The following is a 24,642-nucleotide window of genomic DNA, read 5'->3' as shown; positions in this document are numbered from 1 at the left end:
AGAATACTATTTCAATCATATAAATTATTACGGATATATATTATCATGACTCTGATTTTGATGAAACTTGGTGTAGGTCATATAGGTCTAAATTCCAAGTATTTTTTATAGTCAAAGTTACTCTATATTTAGTGGTTTTTTGTAACAGGTTTCATAAATAATTCTTGTTCACACCTTCGGAATTTCACCGTGGAACAGAGAGAGATACTGACAGGACAGCAGTTTGCGTTTTGCTATCTGTGGTTTTTCCACGGTTTTTCATTTCTCAATGAGTTTGGGAGGGGTAGAATCATGCGTGTGTATTTCTGAATTCCGGATTTATGCTTTAATTTATTATGTATTGTCGTTAAATAATGTGTACGTTGTGCTATTGCGAAAATGTGTGTTGAATGAACCTATAAATATAGTGTAACATACTTTGCTCAGTTTCTTTCTATTCTATGGGCGTTGATAATCATGCAAAATGGCCAACGATTTGTGGTCATGTACCTGTTGTACGGAGGCACTTACGTGTTGGTTGCGCCTAAAACTATCGCCCGAGGAGATAGAGCAGCGATACAGGAGCAAGGAAATAGATAGAATATTAGAGAAGGAGAAGCAGACACTGCGACGACAAGTAAAACTATTGCTGCTCGGTGCGGGTGAAAGCGGAAAGTCAACATTCCTGAAACAGATGAGGATAATACACAAAGTGAAGTTTGAGCCGGAACTGGTGCGCGAGTACCAGCATGTCATATACCAGAACATAGTGAAGGGGATACAGGTGCTGGTGGACGCGCGGGACAAGCTGGCGATCCCGTGGGAGAATCCGAGGAACCTGGACATCGGGCAGCAAGCGCTGCACTTCAACAGCACCTCGTCGCTCGACAGCCGGCTGTTCGTGCACTACGCGCCACACATACACAGCCTGTGGTTGGACAGAGCCATAAAAAGGGCCTACGACAGGCGGAGAGAATTTCAATTGGTGAGTTACAATGTTCCTTGTTTTGTTTGGCAAGTAAACAATGGCACAAGTGTCTTTGTGTGTTCTCTGGGGATTTCTGTTGTTGACCAATGTTTATTTAAGTATCCCTAATAATTAATTCACAGGTCTGTTCATTTCATGTGGTGTTTTATCACTTTTTGCTAAACACACATTAGTAGGTTACTAATTTATTAACAATTTTAGGTGTGAGCTAACATAGTTCTTGTTTGTTTATATTAGTACTCAATTTTTCCTTTAAATTAAAGTATTAATGGACATTGATATTATAGTAAGGTATGTTTGGAATGGAATTTTTTCATTACTCTGTGCCAGATTTTTTAATACAATCCATTCAATCAAAGGCTAAGGAGTGTTGAATCATTCAACATTCAGCCTTTGTTGTATAAAAGGCACAGGTATTTTTCTCAACTGCCTGTACTATTTTAACAAATTCTTTCAAAGTAGGTTGTATTACAGGAAATCGTTACACATCTGTACTCCTTCTCAGCGCTAAGTGTTTTCCTTGTTTTTGTGATAAATCTTTTTGTGTCTTGCAAACTTTGTTTATGTTTGCCGTTGCCAATTTATTTCTTATCTGATTTCTTAGATTTTAATACAGGTTTTAGATTTTTTCGGCTTGCGATTTTTTGCTGAACATAAAACAAGCTTGGCTGCTTATTTCTTTGTAATTTTCAAGTTTAAATTAGAAGAGATTTTAAATCACTTTGAGGAATAAAATACCATGAAAACAAAACAAGAAAAGTGAAATGAGACATTCCGTAGCAACAATGTGCCGCTCAACTTTGGCATCAGTGTAGTGACGCATTGGGAATATCAATTACTTAGTATCATAATGTTTGCAATTTGTATGTTTATTCATGGGCTTACACCTGTATGTAACATGCAACCACATAATATGTTAATGTTCCATTCTGTTTATCTGGAACCGGTTTTTGCTTTTGAGTTTTTTTTATATTTTTCTTTGGAGAAGTAGGTCACACGTTAAGGAGTCTAATTACTATTATACCTGCTTTGTATCAGTTGTTAGGTTAGTGCTTTGAGATAATGCAGGTAATTGTGGATTGCTAATCAATATTCACATTCTTAGATAAAAGCATTACTCATGTACAATTATCTGACAATTATGTACTGCTAACATAAACGAACTGCAAAGGGCCCCAAACTTTTCACAAATACCTAGAATTGAGAGGGGTTCCAACCCTATTAGTAAACCACTGCATTCCATTACATTTATTCTTGAAAGTCGGGTAAAATGTAGAATGTAATTTTAAATGCTCATTGTTTCCCATTTTCCCTGTTAATAATAATTTCATTATCATCATCAAACTTTTTATAGTCCCACTGCTGGGCACAGGCCTCCTCTCACGCAGAGAAGGATTAAGTTTTATTATATTTAATAGTAATTTAAAAAGTAATATTGTTTCTTTGTTTTCCCACAATGATGCAATGCCTACACACTCATTAATCTTGACAATGATTCACCGACACCACATTTGACTGTTTTGCTTACTTTGCATAATAAAGGCATGACTTCAAGCTAAGCAGCATACAAATAGACAGATTATGAATATTTATTCTATGTTTCTGCTCTTTGTAGGTTCAGTAATCAGAACTAGAACTGTGTTTAGTTCTCAACATTAAACAATCCTAAGGGATTAAAAATATTTACTAGATATCTCCTGCTGATTAAATTGTATTCTGAGGAAATTAAAAATATACATATATATTATTTAAGGACGAAAATACTATTGGTGAGACTGGTAGCCGATCCCAACATGGCTGAGAAAACGATAGGCCAATGAGCAATATTTTCATCAGATGTTTCATGGTGAAAACATTTACAAACAGACATACAGTACAGTAGATATTAGACAGGATTCATAATAACCACATGCGTCTCAACATACTGTTCAACAGTCGATATATGTAGTTACCGGTTTTATTTCTCCACAATTCACTTACTGATAAGTGAATTAATTTTATGACCCTAATTAGGTACTAAAAACCTGTTTTGCTGTACTCACATATTTAGGTGGCTGCGGTAAATTCTTGCCAGTATAAATACTTTGTTGCTTTATTTTATTGTTACCTCCTTTTAAGTAACTTGTCTCTGAATCATCATTGTTGTTTTTGATTGTATTATGTTGTAGCAATGGCAACAAAGAATTAAATAATAGTCTTTCTAATATATTTGTTTATTTAATTATCAACAAATACGGCCAGTGGGCAGTTATATTTGTTGACAAGTGTATTTAGTTATAGTTTGATTTTTATTTTATAATTAAGGACTTTTTAAACAGCCTACGATTCAGTTGCACCAGGTTAAGTCCAGTGTCTCGTCGACTATTTCTTCTTAAATAACTCCTAAAGTAGTAGTAATAAGTAGATGTAAGAATACGCGCACACTGCAAATTTTTTGCCGGCCGATAGTTGGTTTGGGCTCATAAATCAGTATGAAAATGAATGTACACACAGGTAACAACATTGATTTTCTAAAAAAAACAATTCCAACGACTGGGCTGATAGTAGTCGGCCGACTGTTTGGTCTGCAGACAATCTATGCCCTACTATATGGCAAAAAGGACCATTTCCACACATATTTAAGACCGCAATAATAGTAGAGGCGTAAATAAAATGCATTTTGTCCGTCTCAGTCCAAGGGGTCGGCTCTCGTGAATTATGGAGATAACCTGTCACTCAATTAATGTAATTTCGTTGCCAAACCAGTTTGGCTGTTCCATTTTTTGTCTTTCGGCATTCGCTCCGGAATCGATTTATGCCCTTAGGTATATTAAAAGCAGGTTTTAGTTGTGGCACCATGAAAGTTAGCGTGGTCAAAGATTGCGACTAATAAGGGTTTAGTCCGCTGTTAGAAACGATTTGCTTTTAGAGAACGGTGCTGTATTTTATGATGAAATGAAGTTATGAATGGATTTTTGATGCACGTAGGCTATGATACTCGGTGTTAATTTTGTTTAAATCACGTACAAAGATATCGATGATGTGCTTAAGCATTTACAATAATTTTCATCATAATATGCACCATATCATTTTAGTTGATGCTCATGATTTTTTTTTATGGTTTGCGAGGCGATTTTATTACATCGTATTTGACCCATAAAACATGTTTAGTGGTTTTTTGATAAACTGAATATCTTGAAGATCGTAAAAGCAGAATAAAGCGTCATAAAGCGCACAAAAGATTACATCCGGAGTACCTGACCTGCGGAAGTATGAAATATCGGCGAACAAGTTTACCGCGAAATTCCGGCTTCACGGACATTCTTGCGAATCTGCCACAGATTATCTTGTGTTATAATGTCACCTCAGCAGCTTCAAAAAGGTTAAATAAGCCAACCGAGAGGATGAAAAGTCAATAGGTACCTACTTTTTAGGGTTCCGTACCCAAAGGGTAAAACGGGACCCTATTGACCCTATTGACCAGGCTGTATCGCATGAACCTAGTTAGAAAGTTGAAATTTTCACAGATGATGTATTTCTGTTGCCGCTATAACAACAAATACTGAAAACTAGAATTAAATAAATATTCTGGGGGGCGTTTTATACATAATGGTAACCGCACTTGGCCGGTTTTGATTTTATTCTCAGATCTTCCAAAATAAATATTTTTCTATTTCTAATACCTGGCTATGTACTTCTGAATAGTGATGTAAAATGAAAAAAAAACGATTTGTTTTTTTTTTCACTTTATTGAAAAAAAAACATGAAAAAAAACTTTGCGTCGTTGTTTTTTTTCTAAATTTGGTTTTTTTTCTAGCCTACTTTTTAGTTCAATTTTCAAAATTTCCCTTTCGTTGGGTTAATATCAATGAATGTTGCCAATATTTTCATGAAATTTGGTTCTGTTTTATCAGAAAAGTACCGTAGATTCAAGAATAAACCTAAGACTCTATTATGTTACCTTAAGTATTAATCTTTAACGGTAAATGCCCTAACAATTTTAGAGTTATTATACTCTTGAAAAAAACAAGGCCCAGAAAAAAAACAGTTTTTTATCTGTTTTTTTTTCGAGGCTTTTTTTCACACTAGAAAAGAACGGTTTTTTTGCAACACTACTCCTGAACGGGCTTCTTCAATGAAATTTCACCGTGCGTTGTGGTGTTAAGCCGTTCGTAAGGCCCTTTCGAAATTAATCCCTATTGTACTGAGTTAGCAGGTTAATGAACTCGAGACAGCATTTTCGCACCTGCTGTACACAGTCGCGCGACCATTTACACTGGTCATTTGATATTATAATTTGACCAGTTTCCCTTTATTTAGGCTGCTTAAATACTAATCTAGCGCTCCAAAGAAAGAGTACTTACTTCTACCTACAAAATGTATGACATTTTATTGTGCAATGTGTATTAGACAAATAAAAACATGTGTCCAGCTTTTATTTAGAAGTGAAGATTATAATATACTAGTGTAAAATGCATTTACCACAACAATTAACAGCGAACTTCTAAACCTAATTATGCCATAAAAATAATATTACTCGATATAACAAACATCTCACTTCACCATTTGAAGACACGAATTTATTCCTTTATAGATAGACTGGGGTCGGGCGTATATAAAATAATTGTAATTGCATTCCTTATCTCATTTGATTAGTCACTTAGTTACGTCATCATACGTTCTGTGGCAACGCTTTAGGTGTTCTCATACGTTCCAACTAATCTATAATACTCTTTCATTGAAATTATTGTTTTAAGGATCTATATAATATTCGTCGGATATTCGCTGCATCAGATAAGGTGCTGAGGTAATTGCTCGATTTAGAATTTACTGCTAATTTAGGTCCATTTTGTTATCAGGAACTTGTTTATCGATTTAATGACCTTTATCTGACTACGGTGGCGATCATTCAGAGTCGCACGAAGGGCATACCCCTTCGTATACCCCTCTGAATGATCCGGATTCCTTTAATACCCGAAACGCAAAAATATAAAAGCTAGTTAGATCAAATAAAATACAACACTACCGTTCCTAATAGATTCTTTAAGGAGTTCCTAATTATAATATATAAAAACCTAACCATTTTGGATCACTAGGTCACGAAACTCACGAATATTTTCCGTTCTTGTGTAAAAATTTACACCACGCCCCCGATCGTTGGTCTAGAAAAAGTTCAAACTACCGCTCTGGGACTAGATAATAGAAAATAATTAAATTCGTCCTTAGTTCACTAGGAGCGTGACCTAATTCCTAACTGCTCATTATCACGCCAATTCTTGGAATCGATTGGCGAAGTCTCGATTTACTTTCGCTTTTTCAATGCGGATATTGTGAGCCAATATCTCCATGATCCACAGATTTAGGGTAAGCTTAATTCCTTATTGTTAGCTTTTGTTTTGATAAATTCGCAGATTTGAGGGTCTTATTTAATGCTCCCGATCTTTGACCTAAAACTCAAAAATATTTTGTTCTTCCCCAACTCCCTTTTTGAGTATGGGGGTGCTTTGCTACATATTTCTGGTGGTAGTAAGAAGAATATATATTGAAAAATAAAGTTCTGTGTCCGGTAGTGAACAGCGATTTTGCTACAGATTAAATTGTTTGATGGAAATAGCCACGCCAGTCGTGTTATGTATGGCCTTGTTGAACTGTTCAAAGTGCAGTTGTCAGAGTAACATTTGTTAAAACACTGGTTATGCAATAAATGTTATATTGACCACTACAGGTTATGGCTTTTGTTGTAAATGTGCCATTTTCTGACGTGAATACGAGTTTCAGCTTAGCTGTTGCTACCCTTAAATTAAAACGGCGTCTTTTTTGGTCAAATTCAAAATAGGTCTTAGGTCTATAACTCTACATTACTTAGTTGCATGTTCCAAACGAACTTCGTAACCCGGCAGTAGCGAAACAATAACTTTAACATTACAGCTAAACCAATTAGCATTGCCACTTTCATTCGTCTCACCCCTTTATTCTTAACGTACCGTGAATCCATAAATAAATAAGAATAGTTTAAACAATAATTAAGTAATACTAAGCATTACATCCTGGTTGTGCTTTCCCTGTCATTGGCGTCATTTTCGCATTCACAGCGTAACGACGCATCGCTCGGTGGCCTACATTCCTCTACACCTACCATAAAGTGTTCGTGTCGCATATTGCGAAAACTTTGACTAACTACTCAGATTTTCTTAGTGCTACTTAGTTTGCTTAGCACTATATGCATTTCTAGTATTGCTTCCAATTTGATCTCGGTGTTCTGGAACTTCTATGTGCTTCATTATTTGTATGTGGTACTGGATACTGTGGATTCTTTTTTCTAGTTCAGGATAACGCCGTCTGATGTTTTAACACAGTTTTCAAGAAGGTTTTGTTTTAATGAAGTCTGGTAGTGTTCTCGTTTCGTCTTGCTAATCCCTACGGCATGCCTAGTAATTAAGCCAGAAGAAAAAGGAAGTTAGAATTAAGCTGCTTACTCATTTAAAGCTCTTGTCGTAACAAGGAAATAGCATGGTTCTTGCCGATCGTATTTTCTATAGTCTTTGAGACTTCTTGATCGTTTACGATGATTGAAACGACTTCGTTAATGTGTCTGCTCTTGTATTTAGCTGTGTGATTGATGCGATTCTAAAGTGACCGCATGTGGCCACTTTTGGATATTGCCGGCTTTTCTGCTGTTTCTAAATCATCATTGATACGGCTCTACAAAGCCGTATTTATTTAAGTTATTACCTATGGTAGCTTGTTTTCAAGAGTGCTGATCCGTGGAAGATGGCTTGAGGCCGATACTCATAGGATATGAAACATTAACATAAAAATCTTCTGATTATTCTTAAATATTTGTAATTGTCAGAATTCTTGTACCAAGTACTGGCCAAAGGATAAAGGTTAAAACAATTATTTAGCTCAACACATGTGGCTAATACGTCCATGATTAAATGATGGATGGAAATCGAATCGTTGGTGCAATATAACAGTCAGCTGATACAATTATTCTTTTTCTCATAACATTGACTGTTTATGTTTTATACGTCAAGTTTATAATTTCTTTTCATCATGGGAAATAAGTTATAATGAGTGGTTATACAATCGTCTATAATGTCATGCATTCTTTTCTAACGGGTATAGGTATTCCTGAGCAATTTCTATTAGCGCGATGATATTTATAAGTATTTGCATCCTTAGTGCCAAGTTGGAAAATGTCTAGAATAAAATTAAGCCATAAACTGACCATTACTTTTTTACTAACATTAATCGTCCTCCTGCCCTTAACCCATTTTATTTGGGGGTCGGCGATACATGTTTTCTTCTTCTAAACTCTTCTATCTGCTGTCATCTTACACTTAACATTTTTTCTAGCTATATTGATTCACACAATCCATCCATCGTTGCTTTGGTCGTCCATTTCCTCTATATCCATCCATGATCCATCTAATGTTCTTTAAAAAAAACTGCGTTTAGATATAGGTATTTAAATTAATTGAAAGCTGCAGTGCATTTGCAATTAGAACCAGTCTGGCCAAAATAACCCTTTATATTTATTTTCCTGTATCTGACGAAAAAACGAAGTAGTTTTAGGAAATACCTCAGGAAGTGGTATTTACTTCCTTATTAGTCATTTAGACAATAGTTCGTTTTTATTACTTGATATGCCTAATTTGAACAGGGCTTTAAAATGTGATTCACAGCACATCTGTGATTGTAAAAAAGCTATTGATGCTGACTCTGACACACGGAGCATAGCGCAGACGTCATACACTTTTTATTTGTTTTTTTTTTTTCACAACATCCAATGAATCAGTGGCCAGCATGCGAAGCGTAGTAAAACTATTTGCCAACAAGTATTTTCATAATCAGATGCGATAATGTGATTTCATTTACATTGAAGCCATTATCTTGATAAAGCAGTGCATTGGTTTCAAGCGTGGTTCCTTTTTGTACGTTCTCTATGGTGTGAAATAGTAAAACCTTTGTACGAAGGGTTTAATTATCGGTTTCTGTTCACACCATAATAGCCTCGGACTAATAAACACTATTAACTGTTCCCGTTTCGTTAACAACATACTTTTGGTTATTTTTCTGCGGTCTTGTATCTCAGGGTTTTTTTCATCATCTAGGGCTTTTAATTTTTTGATCTATCTATTACTATTGAGTATTTCGATATATGTTTTTCTCTTATTACGTTTTACAATAAGCGGTCTCACCAGCTCATAGCAATTAATTTCAAGTACATACTTGATTGAAAAGTGACATCACGGTCTGACTAGTTAATATAACTTAAAGATCAAGTTGTAATTTGATATTAACATTATAAAAACCTATTGCATTTAATGTACCAACAGATTTGTTATTTGATCCGACCTTTGTTTTAGTAAAAACAATTTGAGCTGCAAAAACATGGAAGCGCGTCATATGTAAATAGTCACATGTGGGTTATTCAAGCGCCGGCTGATTCATTTGTGTCTGATTAAAAATGTTCTAGAATGTTAATGTTACGTGCACCAGCTCCACCGAACTTTCAATAACCACAAGCATTTCCTCTAATCCATTAATTCTCGAGCAAGTTATTTGTATAATAAACAAGAGCAAGCTTTGCACTTGTGCCAACGAGAGAGAAAAAAATACATTTTGCTCGTAACTTTACGACTTCCTATCGTCATATCTGAGGTAGAATATTGTGCTCTTTGTTACGTGTCGTTGACCATAAACAGTTTCATTCATGGCAAACTGACCCGACACGCTTATCGTAGAATAAGTTTCCATCGGTTCGCCGGCACCAGGTACATATTTACAATTCTGCACCGTAAGATGTGTGATGTTTTAGCAGTGATGTATTGAGCTTGCGCAGGTGAAATTAAACAGTTTTAGAACTAGATCGAGTAGTATTCCTAGGTTATTAATCCCACATGTAGAATTTTGGTGCAGCGTTCTATTATTGGGAATTTTAGGTTTTCCTGTGAGAGAAAACTTTTGAAAAGTTTTGTGTTTTATATTGAGTGGGAATGATATCCTGGCGCCATGGCGGTCAGCGTCGAAATGTCTCAATTGCTTATTCATTGTACGCTGCTGTCATTGTACCGATTGAGCGTGAGACCTGGATAAGGTCCTTTATATGTAGTACCTACTAGATTTTGATGAATGTATTTTAGTATACTGGCATTAGCTCTGGTCAGTGGGAATTTTTCATAACTTAATTTCATCATACAATTTTGTTTCATTTATGATTTCCTAAAAAATGGGTCAGTGACCTGTTTTTTTGCTCTAATCGAAAAATATCTATAAATGTGCATTTGAGCGACCATCCTCAAGCGTTTTGGAAACTGTTAACTAATAACCACCCAAAACAAAAATGTGAAAGACTGCCAAGTTCGATAATATGGGAATGCTTCGCCTATAAAAGAAGTGAGATCTGAATAAGTACCAAGTTCCATACACATACCTCAGTTAAAAATAGTTACTTTTTAATGATGTTACTTGGCAAGTTTTCATACACCTTGTTATAAACCTACTAAACGCAATGAATCAAGTATTTAATTTTCTATTAAAACTTGCCAAGTAATCATCATTAAAAAGTAACTATTTTTAACTGAGGTATGTGTATGGAACTTGGTACTTATTCAGATCTCACTTCTTTTATAGGCGAAGCATTCCCATATTATCGAACTTGGCAGTCTTTCACATTTTGTTTTGGGTGGGATTTCATTTATTTTTGTAAGGTTGTTTATTTTATTTTTTCTTATGATGAAGTTAGTTAAAGAAATGTCTCATTTATACTATCTTTTAGATTTTTTAATATGCACTATGTTTCTTACAAAGAAATGAACTAGATTAAGTATGACTAGATTTACCAACTGACTGACATGACATGTTATCATATATTATGTTCGTGGATCAAAGTTACACATTCGTTATTTTCGAAAGTAATTCACACTTGGCCGTTTTCAGATTTTTACTTTACTTTGACTAAATACAAACCTTTGTACCATTCGAAGATATATTATATAAATATAGATAAATTTAGTTCGTTTTAGTTCCTTAGGGGTATAAATTTACACCGGGTATAAAACACCTTCATTATTTTGAAACCGACTCACACTTGGCCATTTTCAGATTTTTCCCTTTACCTTGACATAAAGACCTACCTCCATGCCAAATTTCAAGTCAATACGACCATTGGAAGTGGTCTAGGTTTTTGATGAGTGAGTCAGTGAATAAGTGAATAAGTGAATAAGTGAATCAGTGAATCAGTGTATAGTAAAAATAGCGATTTTCTGACGTCAATATCTCAAGACCTACAATAGGTATATTAATGAAATTTTGTATTTTAGATAAGTGAGGGGGTCTCAACAGATACTAGAAATTTGATATGCGTAAATAAAATAGATTTTGAGTTACAGGGGGGTCGAATTTGGCCCGAAATGGTTCGTGTAATATAACCCACGGCCGGTGTGTCGCCTTTTTTGCTCGAACTTGGCGGACACACTGCCGTGTGTCTAGATCTGAAAGTAATTTCAGTTGCAATAACAACAAAGTGAAGCGTGTTATTGGATTTGTTGTTGTATATCGGCATTAAAGTGGAAAATCACGGAAAATGTCGCATTAGCTTTGGTTCTCTGCATTTTTTCTCAGACTCGATATCTTATAAAACATCAATACTTTTTTAATTTCATCAGGAATGTAACTGGTCTTATTTAAAAGCGGTTCTATGTCGTCCAAAGTTGCCAGACGACGGGGGCTTAGTCAAATTTAATCTATCTTTAAAATTGTTAGTCCGCCAACAAGGATATCCTGTGTTCACATTTTGTGAGGCTTCTTTAAGAAAATTACCGTATATTAATTACGCAGTTTAAGTGCTATCGTATTACTTGCGTCGTCTTTCCGGTTAGTCTGGCTACGTTTTTTGCTAAATATTCACGTAAATTGTATTGCACAGATCTGTACGGATTCTTGCGTCGCAATGCGGTCGTTTGCGGTGTATGCTAAAGCTGGGTTTACACTGCAGCGTGCGTGCCTTACTGACGCAAAGAACCAGCTTTGGCAATAAGGCACAAAGTCCCACGATGTCACAGTGGCATAAAGCCGCCTTCAGCTTCAGAGATTTTATGAAGCCACTGCATACCGTTGGTTTCAAATAAATATTTCGCATGACATTAATCTATCCGGCTAAATGTACGTACTATATATGTACGAATTCAATAGTTTTTGCAGCTGGCCACCGAGCTCCTAATCATAGACACACATACATAATTCCACGCAATTATGGCAGCTTTTTATCCAGCCTTACGTCATGTTGCATTCTTTGCGACATAAATACTTAGTTCCGGGAAATAACTTTGAATAGAACATCTTTGAACTTAATTTGTGTTGCATAATGCTCGGTGCTCGTACGATCGCCTTTCTCTCACTAGTTATTACCGTGAAGGTGAATTCAATCGATAATGGATAAAACGATTATAATAAAAACGGAAAATCGCAATTCATTTGTAGCGTGCGTGTATCCGAATTGTAATCTAGATTTTGACTGTTACTTGGCTGTATGACGCCTTACTTTTGGTGTTATTGCAAAAAAAGTAAACCGTTTACCTATTTTTGTACTCTTTGAACTCTATAGAGTGTAGTCTGCTCAGCGTTTTTGTTAGCTGATGTGATGCTAGAAAAATAATCATTAAATTGATTAGAGGTATGCTTGATTTGAAACCGGATAAAAATGTAATAAAAATAGGTACCAAACAATTTGAAGTTAAGAACTTGAGATTAGCGCCAGCAACCAAACACTCAGTATCTGTAAGTGTAGATTGTTCTTATTGGTATATATTCATTATTGTTTATCGCAATATGTCCTAAATTCTGCAACTAGACGGTATTTTAGGCTCTTGAATTCGATACTAAAAACGAAATTAACTCGTTTACAATTAGAGTAAAACAATGAAAGTCAACCATTTCTAATGACATATGGAACTGCCACTATTTGTGACATTGTAATTAAATAGTTTTAGTGAATTCCGCAATAGTCGTGTCACGTGTTTCATTGTGTAAGTTTATATTTAACGCGGATCGTCGGCGTGACTTACTATGACCTACCTGTTAAGTAAATACCGTTATTTTATGAGCTCTTGTTTACCTTCTTTTTTTAAGTGCAGATTTTTTAGGCATTTTTAGGGTTACTTACGCGTAAAACGGGACCCTATTAATAAGACTTCGGTGTCCGCGGCGTCGTGGCTGTATCTAACAGTAATAAGCACAGATAATGTATTATTTTTGCCTTTCTTCTAAATATTTTAATAGGCCATACAAAAAGCGTGATGTTTTGGACGTTTTGTAAAGTAGGGCCATACTTTATAAAATGCAAATATGTATGTATATATTCTAGTTGTCTATAGTCTATTTGATTGCTAGTGTAGTCACTAGCAATCAAATAGAAACACTTAAAATTTAAGGATGTCTTAGAACTGCTTTCAATATTTACTTTACATAAATGTTAATAATAATACTCTACATAAGTGCGGAAAATTGTGGCAGACCAATTGTTTCACGGCGTCTAGTAGGATCATCGTCCGTTTACACATACAAGATAATTAAATAAAAAAACATGTTCTGCGAAAAATATGAAAAAAATGTACCAAGAAAGCTTGTGATGAGGAAAATATTATTCCTATCTGGTATTGGTGTTTACTGCATCTGCCTAGAATAGTCGAGTTTATAATCAGAATTTAAACAGTTAGTTTCAAGAAAATTGCGAACTGTTTAACTAGAACTAATATTGGTCCCACCATTTCCTAATAAAATAAAATGAAACACACCAGGAAAAAAGAATTCATACTGAAAGAAATTTCTTTAGAAATAAGCGTGTATGAGAAAGGAGAATAGGAATAAAAGTGTAAATAAATGAAATAAAATAGAAATTGTATTGAAAGAAAATAACTGTCATTATACCTTCAGTACATCATAACATTACAGACATACCTTCTACTAATGTATGATGAGATGTTTGTTTCTTCTCATGCAATAACTACCGAATGGATTTTGATGAAACTTGGAAGTGATATAATTTGTATGCAAAACACATGGACTACTTTTTTATCCTACACGGGAGTAGCTCCCTTAAAAAGCAGGTGAAACCGCTTTGAGTTTTGATTTGACACCACATCGTCATAATTTATATCAGTCCCCCTACGAACGTAAACCATCCCGTTCATCGGCATCCCGCATGCATCCACTGACAATTGAATACTTATATTGAATACTCTGAATTAACACGTTCCTTCTATCAATTCCAGAGCGATTCGGTGAGCTACTTCTTCGACGAGCTAGAACGCATCGCGAGACCTGACTACGTGCCCTCCCACCAAGACATCCTGCACTGCCGGAAAGCCACCAAAGGCATCACGGAATGCACTATCAACATCAACAATGTGCCATTTGTATTCGTCGACGTTGGGGGGCAGAGGACCCAGAGACAGAAGTGGACGCAATGCTTCGACTCCGTCACGTCTATATTGTTCCTCGTGTCTTCTTCAGAGTTCGACCAGGTCTTGTCAGAAGACAGGTATGTTCATTGATACTTCTCCTAGTGTTATAGACCCCCTTTGTTTTATAGTAAATGGAAGGAAATACTTTTGCTTTCGATACGTATAATGCATGAATGTTGTCATAGGAATATATTTTTTAATAAAAGCTTTTTCTTTGAGATAATAAAGCAACTGCAATGCCAATAGACATGGATAAAAACAATAAAAAAAAGTGTCTTGTGTAATAGACAGGTCTCTTTGGTAACCGCATCGGATATACGCTAGTTTTATCGTTACATATCCAACAATGCATATTCATTAATTAAGCAATAACCGAAATGAAAGGTAATTTGCTTATTGCACTACCGTCGTAAAGAAATTAATATTCAAATTGTATAAGCTACACCCACGCCGTCGTACTATAAATTCAGTCATACGCGGTTAATTATATAAACACGTACGAGAATAATTATCGTGTACGAAAACTGAGGGGGTGTGCAAACAACAAAAAAACGAGTGCTATTTTCTAGCGCGAGCGATTAGTTATACACGTCATCCAGACAGACTGCTTACAGGAAGAATGAAATTTTCCCGAAGCCAACTTTTTTTTAATTCCTCGCTATCTGTTTCTTAACACCTGTATATTAGGCGGTAAACAAAATCTATACGGGAGTGATTTAATCTTATCTATGATCTAATGCTCGTAATACTTTATGTCGTAATTTCCTTGCATGCGAAACGTTGCCTATCTACGAGTAAATAAATATAATATTACGTCAGTACAGTTGCGCGTTAATGATGAATCATAATGGAGTCGGCGGGTGTTCGCTGTGACGAGAAAATAACATCTTGTGACAACATTGATTTCATATATCCTTATATTTGAGCTACTGGCGTGATTTGATTGTATCCTTGAGGATAAATAACATTATTATGGAATATCCTTACGAAGTATGATTACATGTTTTTTCCGTAGAGGGTAAGCTCTGTTCCAAGTTTTAGCGGTTTTCGGTTTAACATTTTTTTTATATATATTGTACCCAACATACAAAGACTTTATTAAGAGGATCTCAGATAAGCAGTTTATCCATTTAAAACACTGGTACTAAGCTGCATACATACAACATGTTAGGGGAAAAGCTATGCAGATGGTGTATCATCCAAAAACTGTTTCGTGTCTAAGCTAAACCCGGTCTAGGATAGAGAAAGCCACAGTCGGTAGTCGTATAAAATGTTTCGTTACTTAGTTACGGTGTTTAACCTCATGTTTCGTCGAAAAAAGACATTTACAATTTGCTAGTGACCCGAATCCGATTGCGTGTTTGAGACAACCCACTTTGTATATCACAAAGGAATATCGGAATAATTTTGCGTGTATCGATCTTTTTTTGAATATTTTTAACTGGCTGTTCCTTGCGGTTCCGCCCGCGGAACTTCTTCCCACACTTTCTCCCCTTTCTCGGACTTCCCCTTTTTCTGTACTATCAGTGTACCACATTTAAATCAGGGAACAAAAAAAAACAGACTGAAAAAAAAATACCTTTGATACAATGTTTTATATTTCCCGACACACATTCCGATGTATCTGAACACCGATTACTACAGTTAATTCATAATACATCAGTATAAAATTACAAGCATTACGTGGTTCCTATAAATAAATTATCATTTAATTATTTTTGTCCTGGCCATATTGGTGTTAACATTGTAAACATTTGATGGCAATAAAATAATATAATGATGTGTTTTTCTAAAAGTTTGTAATTTTTGGCGCACGCGCACTGAGCAATGCGGTTTTACGCGTTTGCGTGATTATTTGAACAATATTTTAATACATAAAAAAATATTTTGATGTATGTTTGTCGGTTTGTAATTGAATCAGCTTCTGGGACTTGAGAAGATGCGTCTATCTTTTTCTTTGCTTATGACAGAAGTAAAAAAACTGACAAAGAAAACAATGCGTCATTTATCGGAGGCTGTGGGCTTCTTTTTCTGCGTTTTCAGTAGCTGGGCGCGACGTAGTTCCCACGGGACGCGGGTGTAACTTTTGAAAGAAGCTTAAAGAACTTAATTTCCTCGTAAAGATGGTTTGACGCTCGTAGTATAACAATGTGGTAGAGAAGCCTATATAAAATACAAATATCTCTATCTCTAGAGATTATCAACACCCACGTTTGCTACAAACTAATCATAACTAAAGTTAATTTAGAATTCTATTTCGATACCAAAAGGAACCCGTGGGATATCACAAACTCAATTTGAAAATTTTGAATGCAAGCGAAACCGCGACCTTTAGCTAGTTATCTATACTAATGTCTACTAATATAATGAAGAGCAAACATTTTTTTGTTTGTGTGTATCCTAAAGGCTCCGAAAATACTGAACCATCATCTCCTTTTCAACATTATTATAATTATCATAAAACCCGATTGGTTTTTTAATGCTTTCTTAACTTAATATTGTACACATTTGTTTTTTAACGTTAAATAAAGGAAAAAAAAATGTTAGGGTTGGCTTCCGAAACTACTGAACCGATTTGAAAAATTATTTCACTGTTAAGATGCTGCATTCTTCCCTAGTAACATAGGCTATATATTATCCCGGTACGAGCAGTAGTTGCCACGGGTCACGAGTGAAACCGCGGAAAAACGGCTAGTGTTTATTAAAGTTTATTGCAGCTGTAACATATTTGCTGAACATAACTTTGGTTCACCTAAATGTATTCCTTTGATGTTCGCGGTTCACTTTATGATTTAAGTGGTCTTAAAAAAAGTATCGGCTTTAGTAATAGGTTTATACTTCCATTCTGAAGCAAAGTTAATCGTCTAAACCTAGCACTTATCCTAGTACTTTTTAAAACCACGTTTTATAACGAGGTGGCGGTAGTATACTTGGGAAAGGACATGGGCTACTGTTTATCTGAATGCACATAGTATAAAGATTAAAACAAAGTCGCTTTTTCTGTCCCTGTGTCCCTTAAATCCTCGTGTCCTTTTGTATGTTTAAATCTTCAAAACTACGCAACCGATTTTCATGCGGTTTTTTTTTAAATAGGTAGAGTGATTAAAGAGGAAGGTTTATATGTATAATAACATACATTAAATATTGGGGAAATACTGTTATCCCGTGTGAAGCCGAAGCGGATCGCTAGTAAAATTTTAAATGTCTTCTTTTAATACACTTTCGAATTGATAACTAGCACGAATGGTCTTGTGATAATCATCCGATTGATTTTCCTCACGATATGTGCCACATCCGCCTCGTGAGATCAAGGCCGTGATTATGCACTATCATTGTCATTGCACATGCAATTATGTGCATTATTACACATGTTGAAAACGGACATTACATATTTATTAGTGGTGCGGTAATGATTGGACGACGAGTATTGTATTGTCAACAGCTGATAAGTAACACTCTTTATTTCTATGTATAAGGATTGATAAAAAAAAAAACTCGTGTCTACGTACCAGCCGCCTGAAAGTCTGACAACCAGTCTTACCAATCGTCTTGCCCCGTTAACTTGGTATCGTAATATTAAACACTAGTATGCTCTAGCTTTCGGTTACAGTGGACGATGACATAACTAACATAGTTGGGAAAAGACCTGACAGGTGATGATGGACTGGCCAAGAAAAAAATATCAACCAATATCAATTTCTCTTATAATAATATATATATTTTTTTAAGTTACATATATAAATAAGTTTTATGTGTATATTTGAATTGAGCATATAAACATTTCTCTTATTAGATTAAAGCTACGTATTGCCTGTTCCCAATTATATGATAAAACCAGGATATCGCTGTACCAACAAACTTATCATACCACATCGTTATGATTTGGGAAATCAATTTAGGCGGTTAATTAAAGCTAAAATGTATGTAACTCAATTAGTGTATTTGATACTTCCTGGTAATTTTGTTTCTAGGTTTTTCGAGTGAATACTTGTACCAAGGGAACTATCTCCTGGTAAACAAATTAATAAAATCGGTTCAGTAGATCTAGGGCTGCCATCCCTCCGGGTTTCCCCGGATTTGTCCTCGTTTGGAGGCCGTCCGGGGGACGTCCGGGCGGGGTTTCAAGAAGTGTCCGGGGAAAACCCGGACATTTTTATTACGAGTTGAATTACAAATAGACACACAGACTGCAGAAGTCGAAGTGTCCCAAAACTCAAAAATTTTCGCGCTCGCTTCGCTCGCGGCTTCCTTTCTTGCCACTATCTTTTTTTTACGTTTAACTACTTTAATATCCCAATATTCAAAAAATGTTGCGCTCGCTTCCCTCTCGGTTTCTTCACTTTGCGGATTTTTTTTATTGTAGGTACAAGCTTTTGTGACCCAAAACTCGAAAATTTTCGCGCTCGCTACATTCGCGGCGACTTCACTTTACGGTGGTTTTTATTTTTCAACATTTTTGTCTAACCTATCATAAAGGAAGTGCCGTTTTAAAGTCCTATTACTAACAAGAAGGTAACTCCTAGTTTCCATATGAGCTTTCTTATTTATGACCTTCGAAATATTAAGTCATAATCTTTCAATATATCCCTGACTATGTATATGGCCTTGACTTTTCATGTAAGGAAGCACCTCATTGAATTTAAGTATATAATAGTAGTAATAGTAATATAAAAAATTAGGTCTTGTTTTGTTAAAAAAAAATCGGACTCGTCCGGGGAAAAAATGCGATTTAGGCCAAATGTCCGGGTTTTTTTAATATTTGTCCGGGTTTGGCGAAATTCGAAATGGCAGCCCTAAGTAGATCCCGATATTACCCCTTACAACGTCACAAACTCACTTTCCTCTTTAAAATATTTGATAATAATGACATATTTATCTCGTTTCCAGGAAAACGAACCGCCTTGAAGAGGCGCTAAATATCTTCGACACGATCGTGAACAACGTCAACTTCAAAGGTATCTCGATCATCTTGTTCTTGAACAAATCCGACTTGCTCGCGCGCAAGGTGGCGAGCAAGGAGACCGACATACGCTGGTTCTACCCGCAGTTCGCGGGCGATCCGCACAACCTCCGGGACGTGCAGATGTTCCTGCTCAACATGTTCGCCAACGTCAGGAGAGAGCCCAAGACCACGCTGTACCACCACTTCACCACCGCTATCGACACGCACAACATCGAAGTCGTCTTCAACTCGGTCAAAGACACTATACTCAATCGTAACCTAGAATCACTCATGCTACAGTGACCGACCCGACAGCTAACCACGGAATTGTTCAATTGTGATATCTGCTGGCAATATTTCATTTCGTGATTTTTCCATGATAGTGTTCTTGTAAACTTGCTTTATCAGCATAATAGTGTAAAGCACATTCGAAAAGACAAACTTTGTGATTTGTTGATGGCCTATCGGTCTAAGTGCGTTTTTGTATAAATGTAATATTATGACGTGTATTTATTTACCAAATGTATGGGATTTGGTAAAACTATGTACCTTAGTGTAAACGTATTGTAATTATAAAATTTGTATATCAGTATATTTATGACCAAAAATTTAGATTTTGCACGTGATGGACATTGTTATGATCATTGAGATGTTATGACGCGACAGTGTGCGAGAGGGCACCAAACTGCGCGATATTGTAAACGTAGACTTAGAGGAGCGGACGGTAGCCAGGGGGTTACACTAATGCAGTTTTTCTAAATTATTATAGATTGTTTATATATTTATTACACTTTTAATTCGCTTGCGACGTTTTGGTTGTGTTAGGACTGACAATTTTACCCAATGAAAGAAATCTACGAAAATGCCATGTAACTTTATTTACTTTCGTAGGTATACTATGTACGGTTTTCTCAAAATTCACGTGAAGTGTATCACAGCTTGTAGCCACGACATGTATCATTAAAATATTTAGTAAATTAGTTTAATGTATGATTTGGTGCAGTTGTCAGTCCCTTGTCGCAAGTGTTTATTTGTCAATGTAGCAATGAGCAGTGCCAAGTCGTAGCGAGTGGCGTATCGCCGCTGTATCGTTAGATCTAGTTACAATGAGATTGCTCTTATAGGGTGCCACGAAGCAAAGGCCCACCTTTGTGATGGGAAGACTTTATATAAATCCCTCCCGGGAGTAAAAATGTATATAAATAACCATTGTTAGAGAAATCGTTTATAATCTGTGATTAAAAGTGTAAAAAGTATTAGGCTGTAAACAGCAACGAAATGTGTCTCTTGCAACAAACATGCTTTTTGACGTTTGACACGGTTGACATGACGCTCAAATTTTTTCATTCAATTTTTTTATATGCTGATGTTGGTACCTTTTTAGTCGGTCGTTCTAATCTTACGAGTATTCCGTCCCTTGGCACAATTTAATGCAAAGACGTGTAATCTCACTATTGCTTCTACCACGTATTCTTAATTATAAATATTTTGTACAATATACAACATATATATACAAAATAAGGCGGGCACAGAGGTGAACAACCTTTTTTGATAATTTTAATGTGAACGTTATCTGCACTTGCATATGTACGTGAGAGGGAATGATCTGATTTTAATTATAATTTTAAGTACAACGCATAATTTTCGATCATAATAATTATACTCATTTAGTTGTAAGTGTCATATAAGCTTTAGCATATTTATTTTGAGATCATCTACAACTATTGTTTATTTACGTGAGAGTTTTAGATAGAAGTTATCTATTTATTATGTGTACATTTTTATGGATGGTTTACTGAGGCTAAATGTGTAAATACCTCTTAATTTTACTATGTATATCGTTTCTTAGTATTTTAGTTTTAATGATTTCGGTGAATATAATGGTCTGATCGGTTAGAAATGAATTGCGGATTCTATTTCCAATATCAGTGATAAATTTGCATTTAGTAGTGCCATTGTGTGGTGCAAACAGTGTTGCCACTGAAAAAAAAAACATGCCTAACAATATAATGTCAACACTGCCGCGTGAAATTGATTCCAAATTTTTGAACGCATCTATATGAAATTTATATTGGGAATATTTAATTGACATAAAATATATTCATATCCTGTTAACAGTGCTATTTTTTTAGAATCCATAGATTTAGCCGTTTGAATTCTAGACTGGTTTATTATCAATTAACTTTTTTATTGATGCCAAAGGTTGACTAACATCTAGATATGACGCGAAGGGAAAACGATAATCTCTGTATACAATTGTCAGGTGCTCAGAATTGGTAAAAAAAAAATAAAGTTATTTTTAAAGGCCTGACTTCTAAGAAAACTTTTGCATTGTTTCTTTACTACATACATTAAATTTCAACCGTAATAATCAACATGAAAGTATGATTGTAATTTGTACATTTGTGTAGAATTTTCGACCGTTTCCTATATTCTTTTACTTGTCTAGTTTACGAAGTCATGCCTTTATGATAATCTTAACTGTTGCACTACAGATTCTTATATTTTCTAGTACATTCTACCCGACTGCGTACTTGATAAATGAGAGTAATGCTTTTAAGGTTGTATGCAAATTAATGTAAGAATCTGTAATCAGTAGTGAACGAAATAAATCACAAAGATGAACCGTTTTTAACGATGTTGGCAAATGTATTAGTACGGATTTCAATAACATATCTATCTTTCGTTTTGGTCACCAGAAACCAATGTCTAGTAAACAAATAGACTCGTAGATATGTTATTGAAATTCACCATAAGTGTTAATGGGTCTCAAATTAATAACGAGGTGTGATTTATAAATTAGTTTGTAGCTGTTGTGCGGGGCATTGGTTTGACGTCTTCATTAATTGAAACGAAACAATTAAGAAAGTATTCAAATTTAAAATGGTTTAAAAGTACTATGCCACTAAATTGTCAGGTCCCAGCTGCCACTTTAACATCTTTGGTAGTCTTTACGGGTAGTCCAAAGCCAGAAAGTCTGACAACTAATTTTACCAAGGGGTACTTGGGTTGCTCAGGTAACTGGGTTTAGGAGGTAAGACAGGCAGTCGCTCCACCTAAGACATTCGTACTCAGCTGCATCCCATAGGACTGGAAGCCGACCCCAATATGATGATGATGTACTTTTCTTATTAAAAACTAGCTCAAAATGTGAATGGTTTTGAAAAGAAAACAAATCTTGCCTTCTTTAGCTTTTTAGATCAATTTTCAAATAACTTACTTTTATATCAGTATTCTAGCTTTTTACAAGTTTTAATAGTGCAGCTGTTTTCTAATGATGTGAATTAACTTTAATAAAATTGTAGTTGTACATAATAATGTCACAATGAATTTCGTCAACTTTTTTTACTTCAGAATGAATTGTGAATAAATAAAATTTCTATAAAAATGCAATGAACCATATCGTTTGAAAGTTCCCGCGTACATGTGTAAGATCTACCGTTAAGATCAAGAAATAATATTTTATTCAATTCCCAAAAAAGCATAACGAAAGTCCCACACAACAGGGGTAGTTTAATATAGGGTGCCAAACGTATCGCTCGAAATATCTGCGAACTTATATCGTTAGGCGTATAGAAACATGTATATTGGTAAATGATCGGTAAAAAGCCTAAGTTGGTCGATGTAAGATGTATGTTATGAATTATAAAAATATGTTAGGAATCAATTTACACTCATGTTAATGTATGCTAGAGTGTTGACAATATCTTTTGGAATTCCTCTATATTTTGTATACAGCCCAATATTTATTGTACAGTGTAATAAAACACCATGCATGTAATATTTTCGTCGTTTTATTTTAAACACAGCCGCGGTTTTGCTCGCAACTGGAAACTACTCTGGAAATCGGAAAAACCGCATAAAAAAGGGCTCATAACTGTATCACACCTTTTTTTAGTACCTACTTACAAAAATGTAAGGATATTTTTTCATGGTTGTTTTTTTTTGGGTTTCGCAGCCAACTAGAAACCACAAAGATGAACTCGAAAAATAGTTTCTGTCATGTCATGCCATGTCTGTCCGTCCGTCCGTCCGTCTACTCAACTCATATTACTTTCGAGTAAAATAGTTCCCATCAGAATCCATAGTCGTAATAAGTGGATGAGCCCACAATTTTCTGTTCTTTTATATCTATTTAACAATAACTGCAGTGTTCAGACTTCTTGGTCATCTCATTTCTTTTTTTTTTCCTGCCATGACGGGTTTCGCTTTTGTTTTTTTTTTCACTTCGGTCCGTCAAAATATTGGTATCGCCCGCGGTTCGTCGCGCGATCGAAAACTATTAAAAACCCATGAAAAACGTTTGCTAGAAGTGCTGACCGTTAGTGCCTGTATCACCCTGACTCGTGGAAAGACATTACTGAAGCAAGTGCGGAGGAAGTTCCCTGCTGGCCGGCTGGCATCAAGTGCCCCGTCGTTGGCAGATTCTTCCCGTCCACTTCCCAGTAAGTTTGTCTTTTCCAATCATATTGAGGGTCACGGGGTTTCAACGGAGTTTGCAGTAACGCCAGTAACTTCGCCGGCGAGTACGTACCGTCCAAGCAGTGTAATAAATCTTTTTACGACCCATCTTACAAATCCTAAAAACAAGCCCAATACGGCTGAATACACTTGGAAGTATGGTTTCCCTACCAAATGGGCTGCTGAACAAAATAGCATGGCATCGGATTGCAAGATTTCGCAAGAAACTATAAGGGTGTCTGAGGAGTCTAAGGACGCGACTAATTCCTTTATTAATTTATTTCCATTGTCAGCTATTAATTACGGAAGGTTCTCGCTCCAGATGTTTCATATTCATTAGTGAGAGTAATCTGAACCTTTTCACTTAAGTCACTAATTAATTAGTACGCTATTACTCTTGAGAAGTCGTTAAACTTAATTGCTATAGTGTTTTCTAGTATTGTTTTTGTTCGGTAGGTACCTACTTAAGTTTGTAAGGCCGGAGTCACACCGGAATGGCAGCGGCCGGCAGCGGCGCTGCGAGAGACCGCGGGCAGCCGCGGGCATCGCGCTTCTTGTTGATTTGTCCGCCTGCTGCTGCTTTCAAGCTTTTTAAGCGATATTGCTCTTTTAAGGCGAGGAATTGGTCAACAATAATTCCATAACCGGCACGCGCATCTAAGGCGCCAAAAGGGGTCGGAGCGTCTGAGCGGGGCGAGGATAACAATACGCGCGCTAGCTTATAACTAAAAGTCGTAAGCGACAAAATGGTTTTGTAATTTTATTATTTAGAAATGATAATTTGATAAAAATTCCTTCTATCATTTTAAAGAGTATGTATATAC

The 24,642-nt window shown here is 35.7% G+C and overlaps 1 protein-coding gene across 1 annotated transcript; it reads left to right on the top strand.

Annotated features, from left to right (window-relative positions):
* The first annotated feature begins 248 nt into the window (after positions 1-248).
* On the top strand, positions 249-23,138 carry LOC110369680 (guanine nucleotide-binding protein subunit alpha homolog). The gene is made up of 3 exons (XM_021325179.3): positions 249-964; positions 14,224-14,492; positions 19,303-23,138. The coding sequence occupies exons 1-3, from the start codon at positions 464-466 to the stop codon at positions 19,658-19,660; spliced, it is 1,128 nt and encodes a 375-aa protein (XP_021180854.1). The 5' UTR covers positions 249-463; the 3' UTR covers positions 19,661-23,138.
* Positions 23,139-24,642: the final 1,504 nt, after the last annotated feature.

This window comes from Helicoverpa armigera, chromosome 9 (genome assembly GCF_030705265.1).
Source record: "Helicoverpa armigera isolate CAAS_96S chromosome 9, ASM3070526v1, whole genome shotgun sequence".
Lineage (NCBI taxonomy): Eukaryota > Metazoa > Arthropoda > Insecta > Lepidoptera > Noctuidae > Helicoverpa > Helicoverpa armigera.
Note: the sequence above shows the minus strand (reverse complement) of the source record. Positions and strands in the feature narration are given on the sequence as shown.